Source organism: Xiphophorus hellerii, chromosome 8, assembly GCF_003331165.1.
Source record: "Xiphophorus hellerii strain 12219 chromosome 8, Xiphophorus_hellerii-4.1, whole genome shotgun sequence".
Lineage (NCBI taxonomy): Eukaryota > Metazoa > Chordata > Actinopteri > Cyprinodontiformes > Poeciliidae > Xiphophorus > Xiphophorus hellerii.
Genome location: NC_045679.1, coordinates 179,253 through 188,077, shown reverse-complemented (window position 1 = coordinate 188,077; position 8,825 = coordinate 179,253). Strand labels below are relative to the sequence as shown.

General features: G+C 44.9%; 1 protein-coding gene across 1 annotated transcript; it reads right to left on the bottom strand.

The window, feature by feature from the left end:
• Nucleotides 1–1,696: 1,696 nt before the first annotated feature.
• Nucleotides 1,697–4,030, bottom strand: atp6v1g1 (ATPase H+ transporting V1 subunit G1). The gene is made up of 3 exons (XM_032570834.1): nucleotides 3,803–4,030; nucleotides 2,863–2,963; nucleotides 1,697–2,169 (listed from the first exon to the last, which is right to left on the bottom strand). Exons 1-3 carry the CDS (start codon nucleotides 3,882–3,884, stop codon nucleotides 1,996–1,998), a joined length of 357 nt encoding a protein of 118 aa, XP_032426725.1. The 5' UTR covers nucleotides 3,885–4,030; the 3' UTR covers nucleotides 1,697–1,995.
• Nucleotides 4,031–8,825: the final 4,795 nt, after the last annotated feature.

Here is an 8,825-nt window from a genome sequence, read left to right as displayed (position 1 = left end):
AATATGTGATGAACAAACAACAAAACGGAACGTGATCAACGTGCCTCTTATCTGGGCAACAAACGGATGAAATAAAACGCAACCTGCAGTTATAAAATTAAACAGCAGCCTTTTGAAAAGGAAACATATATAAAATTAAATGAATACAGTTTAAGTTTGATTTCTGAGCAAATGTCAGTGCAATGGTAAAGCAGCAGCTTCCTCTTCTGACACGCAGCCATGAGCAACAAAACACATTAATGTCACTAAGCGTCTTTCTAAATATATTCTGACAAAAATCACTAATCAGTTTATAAAAACAACAACTTTGTTACTAAATATATTTCTGCCGATGGCAGGATCGTGTTGTTAGTGTGATTTCTGTTCACGGACAGATTCTCAACATCCAGCTTTAATCTTGATGCAGCAGCTAATCAGTGACGTCATTAATATGTTACTTAGTAACGTGTTACTTAGTAACGGACCACTTTTTACAGTAACCAGTAATCTAACGCGTTGCTATTTCATATCCAGTAGTCAGACTACAGTTACTTATCGAAACCACTTTGCGTTACTATTTTCTTTTGGAATTGAATTTTATTTCCTCTACTCTTGTCGAGTGATCGCCGTTTCTATGCGACAGTATCCACAGCGACAGAAACGTAAACAATGGAGGGAGATGCACATTTTGTTGGTAGAAAAACAGGAACTATTTTGAGTTTCTGTCGCCAAGTCTGATTATTATAAGTGGCTGTTGGCTTTATTTTTTAAAGTTGCTAGCAAATTTAATGAGTCGCTTTCTGGGCTGGTTTTTGAAGGTGAAGTTGTTCATTTGGGTTTGGAAATAAACAGACAGAAACCCCAGAATGTGTCTGACCTCCAGCTAGTTTTAGTCAGACGCTCCCTGTCCATCATTTCCAGGATGATCCGTCCCGCTGCGTCTCTGTTAAAGTTAATATATTACCTGTGAATGACGTCCAGATGTCCAGAACATTGGAAACATGGAGACTAATATGAACAGAGCAATAAACCTGAAAACAGCCACGAATGAACGAGTCCGTAAAGTTGTGCAACTAAACGCCATTATAATTATTAATATTAAGATAAATGTCACTAATCTGTGCAGCCAGCTGAACTGTGGAGCCGCAGGAGGAGCTCTGACCTCTGACCTCTGACACCAAACACAGAACCTGGAGGCCGGGGGTTAAAATCCTTAGAGTTTTCCAGACAATAGTGGAAAACACAAAAACTGCACAAATTACTAATGTTTTTTTTTATTGTAACCATTAAAAAATCTCCCCTTCAGTTCAACCTTATCAGTGGAGACACATTGTTGATGTTATTATAAAATAGTTTACAATTAAATATTGGCAAAGATCAACGTCATTTTCACAGCGTTGTTGTTAGCAGCTGCTGAAAGTAACTAAAAAGTTACTTTAAATGTAACTTAGTTACTTTCCAAATCAAGTAATGAGTAATCTGATTAAAGTTACTTTTTCAAAGTAACTATTCCATCACAGCAGCTCATGTAACAAACCTTCCCTAAATGTCTTTCCATGTTACCGGATTTTTCAGAATAAAAGCTGCTACTTTGTTCCCATGCAGCTTATATCTGAATATTTCCACTTATTTTCAAACAAAGAAAAAATGTGAGCGGCTTATAGTCCGGAAAGTCCGGAAACTAAAAAAGACTAGAAAGCTGGAGAACCTCATGACGCACTTTCAGCCAATCAGATTCACTTTAATGTTCCATCGTCACAATCAACAGGAAGTCACACGGTCACAAACAGGAAAACATTGTTGAAATACCAGAGTTTCACAATAAGAGCGCCTTCTCCAGCCAATCAGGTGTTCATATCAGGTGATGCTGTCACGTGATTGGCTGGATTACGAGACTTTTATTTTGTCAAATTCTAGAAGAAACAAACTTTATTTTGAAATATAAATACTTTGTAAACGTCACAGGAACATCAACACTAAGCCCCGCCCCTCAGGGCAGCCGGAAGCTCCGCCCCCTCAGCCGGCCACGCGGTAGTTGGCGTGAAACTCCGGCTGGATGTCGCAGATCCGCCGCAGCAGCTCGTTCAGCACCGTCTCACGGTTACCATGGTAACTGTCCTGGATGCGAGCCATCCGCTCCGCGGTGTCGCGGTCCACCTCCACGGCGCTGTTACCATGGGAACCAAGGGCCTGGGCGGGTCAGAGGTCAAACAAGTTGAAAACCATCAGGTCAGAACCAGATCAGAACCGGGTCAGAACTGGATCAGAACCGGATCAGAACCGGGTCAGAACCAGATCAGAACCAGGTCAGAACCGGGTCAAAACCAGATCAGAACCAGGTCAAAACTGGGTCAGAACCGGATCAGAACCGGATCAGAACCAGACCAGAACCGGGTCAGAACTGGATCAGAACCAGATCAGAACCGGGTCAAAACCGGGTCAGAACCGGATCAGAATCGGGTCAGAACTGGATCAGAACCGGGTCAAAACCAGATCAGAATCGGGTCAGAACTGGATCAGAACCGGGTCAGAACCAGATCAGAACCAGGTCAGAACCGGGTCAAAACCAGATCAGAACCAGGTCAGAACCAGGTCAAAACTGGGTCAGAACTGGATCAGAACCAGGTCAGAACCAGATCAGAACCGGGTCAGAACCAGGTCAAAACTGGGTCAGAACTGGATCAGAACCAGGTCAGAACCAGATCAGAATCGGGTCAGAACTGGATCAGAACCGGGTCAGAACCAGATCAGAACCAGGTCAGAACCGGGTCAGAACCAGACCAGAACCGGGTCAGAACTGGATCAGAACCAGGTCAGAACCAGATCAGAACCGGGTCAAAACCGGGTCAGAACCGGATCAGCACCGGGTCAGAACCGACTCACCGCTGCCTCCTTGGTCTTGAACTCCTTCTCGCGCTGCAGCCGGTACTGCTCGATCTCGGCCTGGGCCTCCTCCTTGGCCTGCTTCAGGCGCCGGTTCTTCCCTGCACACAGAACAGAACCTTCAGAACCAGGGTCCGGATCAGAACCAGAACCACAGCCCAGCAGCTTTAAGCCAACCAACAGTTTCATTTTTCCTCAGAACCCAAGGAGGTCCAGAAAGACCCGGTCCGGTCTGTGGTTCCGGCCCAGTAGAACCGGGTCAGTGGGCTGTGAGCCAGAGGAAATATTCAAACAAACTTCCTGAGCACCAAAATAAAAGTCTTTTTTTAGTGATTAAAATAATCTTCATGGATTCCTCAGCAGGTTCCGGTTCTCCATTCGGAACCTCTGCATCAACTCTTCTGGGTCGGAACCGAGCCCTGTTTACAGAACCAGCCAATCCCAGGACATCACGTGATGTCATCATCAGAGGGAACCAGACAGGAACCTTTAACGTCCTGTCTGGGCCTCTGATGGACCGAGCCGAACCGATCCGATCCGGTTCTGGTTCTCAGTAGTTCGGCACATATCTCAGTGCAACAGCAGGGATGGTTCGGTGTAGGTGGCGGGCAGCATTCCCTCCAGAACCGGACAGAACTGCATGAACTGTGAGCCGACGGAGCGAGGGTACTTTTTCGTTTCAGAAACCGGTTCCGGTTCGGTAAAATGTTCCGGTGCTGACCGCGCAGCTGATGATGAAGTTAAATCTGCTGGTTTAATCACAGAGTTCTGCAGCGGCCACCTGAAGGAGTCCACTGGTCGGTACTAGCGGGTCCAACCAGACCCACCGATCCCCCGGTCTGAGCGCCCGACCTGCCCGGTACCGGATTCGGTTCTGACCCAAACGCAGCAGCCCCACAGCGGGCTGCCCGCCGTCCCGCAGGCCGCCTCTCATACTCACGTTTCCGGGCCTCTGTCACCTTCTCCGCCGCTCTCTTCTCGGCCTGCAGCAGCTGCTGGATGCCCTGAGACTGACTCGCCATGCCGGGGACGGAACCGGGGACAGAACCGGGACGGAACCGGGGACAGAACCGGGCAGAACCGCAGAAAAACAGCGAAACGATGAAGGTCGTGAGAAGGATGGAGGCTTCCTCTGCAGTCAGCTGACTCTGCGTCACAATGCGGAGCGTCACGTGATCCGCTCAGCTTCCTGTTTTCATCAGAACCAGAACCGAGCTCTGATCCGTTTAGTGAAGTGGCTTTTAATAATCTTTTTGTATTGGAATCATTCAAATAAATAACCTTTATTCCCAAAAGTCTTGTTTATTTGAGTCACTTTCATAAATAAAAAGATTAAGACTTAAAATGTTTCAAAGTTATTTTTATTCTATTGTGGATAAAAAGACCAAAAGCAAATTCAGTCATTTCACCGACTGTTCATCTGACACATTTAAGCTTTGGCCTCCTGTTGCTATGGTTACGGCAAACCCACGCAGCTTTAGCCGCCTGCTAGCACCTGATGCAGAACACGTGACCAGATTTCTAAAACTAAATCTGGGGAAATTTCTCACTCGGCGATAAAGAAGCAAATTTATTAAACTAAAATGAAGAAACTGGGGCAGATAAGTTTACATATTTATTAACATTTAAACATTAAAAATCAAATATAAAAGCAGGAACGTGTCTCTCCACACTGTGGTAATATTACTATTAATAATAAAAGTAACAGCAGCAATAGAAAATTAAAACTGGAAGTTGTGTACATAGTTTGTAATATACATGAATAACATAGTTGGTTCCTCTGTTAATGAACAAAAAGCCACAATGGAAACAGAAGTAACTTGAAAGTGACAAAAGTAGAAAAAAATTGTTTACTGATGAAAATCAGACACTGATTTTAAATTAAAATGATGGTAGTTCAAACTTATTAGCATGTTTGTGTCTGATGTTCATTTTGTCTCATCTCTCCCAGAACCTGTGTGGTAAATTCAGCCTCACTTTTTATGATTTGTTTTCCTCCTTGGTCATTTCACATCAAGTCCAGCTTGACCTCGGAGTTCACCTTTACTTTCTGGACTTTAGTAACCTTTCGTATCATAATTCTCTTGAATTTGTCCATTTTCTTCCTGCAGCCGCAGCCAGGGACATCGGCTCCAGTCCTGTGGACCTTAAGTTTCAGAATAATCTGTGCAACTTGTAACGCTTGGTTGTGTTTAAGGGAGGAGAGGAGGCGGCAGCCTCGTCAGGACGGTCAAAACCTCCCAACCACTCTGGTACTGGGAATTTCCCAGTGTTGTCCTTTAATAAACTCTCTTCACCAACCTTACAAAGCCGGTTAACGGCTGCTATATTATCAGACATGAAAATTAGCAGAGTCCAAACAACCCGTAACATTACTAAAGAAAGCTAACATGTCGTAGCACGTTTCTCCCACGCTCTCTACAGAGAAGCCGTGGCGCATACTTGTGACGTCACTAGCAACGCTAGAGTGTCTTAAAGAGACACTACACAATTACGGCTGTTACAAACTGTAGTCATCTTGGTCTGTCATTTTTTATTCTGTTGAACCTCAATTAAAAACAATGTCTGATTTTTATTGGTTAATTTTCATTTATTACTTTTGTCAGTTTCAAGTTGTTTCAGTGCCACTGTGGGTTTTTCAGTCATTAACAGAAGATACCAACAACTTCGTCTATCTGTGAATGTTGTGCATGAATGGACACATAACTGTCCATAAATACATGAGGTGTGTGTGTAAAGTTATGTAGCTGATCTGTAAGGACACTGTGTGTGTTTGAGATGAGTGAACTCTGGTCAGGAAGTCCAGCAACATGAGCTCATCTCTGGATCTGCAAACCCTCCTGGGTCTGAAGAGCCATCAGCCTCATGATCATAGAGGCCTGGATGGAATAAGAGCAGAAAAGATTATGTGGAAAACTGAAAACACCACAGGAGATAGCAAAGAGAAACTCTTAAAATACAACATATAAGACACAATTAAATAATAATACACTGCCTGGCCAAAAAAAAGTCGCCACCAAAAAATGGTCACACTCTCTAATATTTTGTTGGACCGCCTTTAGCTTTGATTACAGCCGCATTCGCTGTGGCATTGTTTCAATAAGCTTCTGCAGTGTCACAAGATTTATTTCCATCCAGTGTTGCATTAATCTTTCACCAAGATCTTGTATTGATGATGGGAGAGTCTGACCACTGCACAAAGCCTTCTCCAGCACATCCCAAAGATTCTCAATGGGGTTAAGGTCTGGACTCTGTGGTGGCCAATCCATGTGTGAAAAAGATGTCTCATGCTCCCTGAACCACTCTTTCACAATGTGAGCCCCATGAATCCTGGCATTGTCATCTTGGAATATGCCCGTTCCATTTGGGAAGACAAAATCCATTGATGGAATAACCTGGTCATTCAGTATATTCAGGTAGTCAGCTGACCTCATTCTTTGGGCCACAATGTTGCTGAACCTAGACCTGACCAACTGCAGCAACCCCAGATCATAGCACTGCCCCCACAGGCTTGTACAGTAGGCACTAGGCATGATGGGTGCATCACTTCACCTGCCTCTCTTCTTACCCTGATGCGCCCATCACTCTGGAACAGGGTAAATCTGGACTCATCAGACCACATGACCCTCTTCCATTCCTCCAGAGTCCAATCTTTATGCTCCCTAGCAAACTGAAGCCTTTTTTTCAGGTTAGCCTTACTGATTAGAGGTTTTCTTACGGCTACACAGCTGGTCAATCCCAACCCCTTGAGTTCCCTTCGCATTGTGCGTGTGGAAATGCTTTTGCGTTCACAATTAAACATACTCCTGAGTTCTGCTGTTGTTTTTCTTCGATTTGATTTGACCAAACGTTTAAGTAATCGCCGATCACGATCATTCAGGATTTTTTTCCGACCACATTTCTTCCTGGAAGACGATGGTTCCCCACCATCCTTCCAGTTTTTAATGATGCGTTGGACAGTTCTTAACCCAATTCTAGTAGTTTCTGCAATCTCCTTAGATGTTTTCTCTGCTTGATGCATGCCAATGATTTGACCCTTCTTAAACAGACTAACGTCTTTTCCACGACCACAGGATGTGTCTTTTGCCATGGTTGTTTAAGAAATGAGGAGTTACTCATTGCATCAGCTGGGGTTAAATAACTTGTTGCCAGCTGAAAGATAATCGCCTATGCAGTACTTATCCAATAGGAGGCTTGTATCTATTTGCTTAGTTAAATCCAGGTGGCGACTTTTTTTTTTGGCCAGGCAGTGTATATGTACAGCAAGTGTGCCACAGTGCAGTTGTGCAAAATCGGACTGATTAGTGCAGAACAATGATTTAGCTTTTATTGTACAGTGAGATGGCCTGTGGCAGGAAGGATTTCCTGTATCTGTCCCTACGACAGCGGAGCTGGAGCAGCCTATGTGAGAAGGTGCTCCGCTGTCTGTCCACTATGTGGTGGAGAGGCTGCTGTTTATTGTCCATAATAGACAGAACCTTCTTCAGTGTCCTCCTCTCCACCACAGTTTCCAGGGACTCCAGCCTTAGTCCCAGTACAGAGCCAGCTTTCCTGATGATTTTGTCCAGTCTATTAGAGTCGCTGGCTCTGATGCTGCTTCCCCAACACACAGCAGCAAAGAAGATGGCGCCGGCAACAACACTGTGATAAAAGGTCTCCAACATCTTGCTGCACACTTTGAAGGATCTCAGCTTCCTTAAAAAATAGAGTCTGCTCATCATGCACACAGCGTCAGTGTTAGATGCCCAGTCCAGTCTGTTGCCGATTACAACTCCCAGGTATTTGTAATCCTCCACCTCCTCCACCACTTCCCCTTTGACCTTTAGTGGCCGTGAAGGTATCTTCTTCCTTCTGAAGTCAATCACCATCTCTCTGGTCTTACTAATGTTGAGCCTCAGGTGATTCTGCTCAGACCACTCCACAAAGCCGTCCACCAGTGTCCTGTACTCCCCCTCCCCTCCATCCCCTATACACCCGACAACCGCTGAGTCATCAGAAAACTTCTGTAGGTGACATGACTCAGAGTTGTACTGGAAATCAGTGGTGTACAGGGTGAAGAGAAAGGGAGAACGCACAGTTCCCTGTGGAGCTCCTACATCACTGACCACCACATCAGACAGGACACTGCCCAGACGGACAAACTGTGGCCTGCCTGTCAAGTAGTCAGTCACCCAGGAGATCACTGAGTCGTTGACACCCATCCTCCGCAGCTTCTCACCCAGCAGCAGAGGCTGGATGGTGTTGAAGGCACTGGAGAAATCAAAGAATGTGATTCTCACAGTGTCTCCTCCACCATCCAGGTGCGACAGTGCTCGTTGCAGCAGGAAGATGACGGCATCATCAACTCCTAAGTGGGGCTGGTAGGCAAATTGCAGGGGGTCTAGAAACGTCCTCACCAGGCCTCAGCTGGGCCAGGACCAGTCTCTCCATGATTATACATTATTATACAGAAAATGTGACCCATTTGTGTCCACACTGGGCCCAGTTCTCCCAGTCTGAAACCAGTTCCCCCGACCAACCCGGACTCACTGGATCAGAACCAGAACCAGGTCTGAAAATAAGTTTCAATTTTAATTTACATTTTATTTAAATTATTCATGAATACCTTCATAAATTACTTTGGAATAATTTATGGAAATGATTCATAATTTATAAATAATTTCCATTTTATTTATAGATAAGTTGGAAATTATTTATGAATAACTTGTAATTATCCAGCCAATCAGAGCCCTCCTCCACTTCCTGCTGGTTCTGACCCGTATCTGGTTCTGGTAATGTCTCCCTGCAGGTCTGGACTTTGACTGGGTCGCGGCTGATTACAAATGGGTGCAAATATTTCCTCGATAACCTGGTTAATCTGGGGTGATGTCACTTCCTGTTAATGTGACCAATGAGAACGCGTCTCTTTCTGACACCGGCAGGAAGTGACCACATCACAATAAAAGCCTTTTTCGTTTAATAGC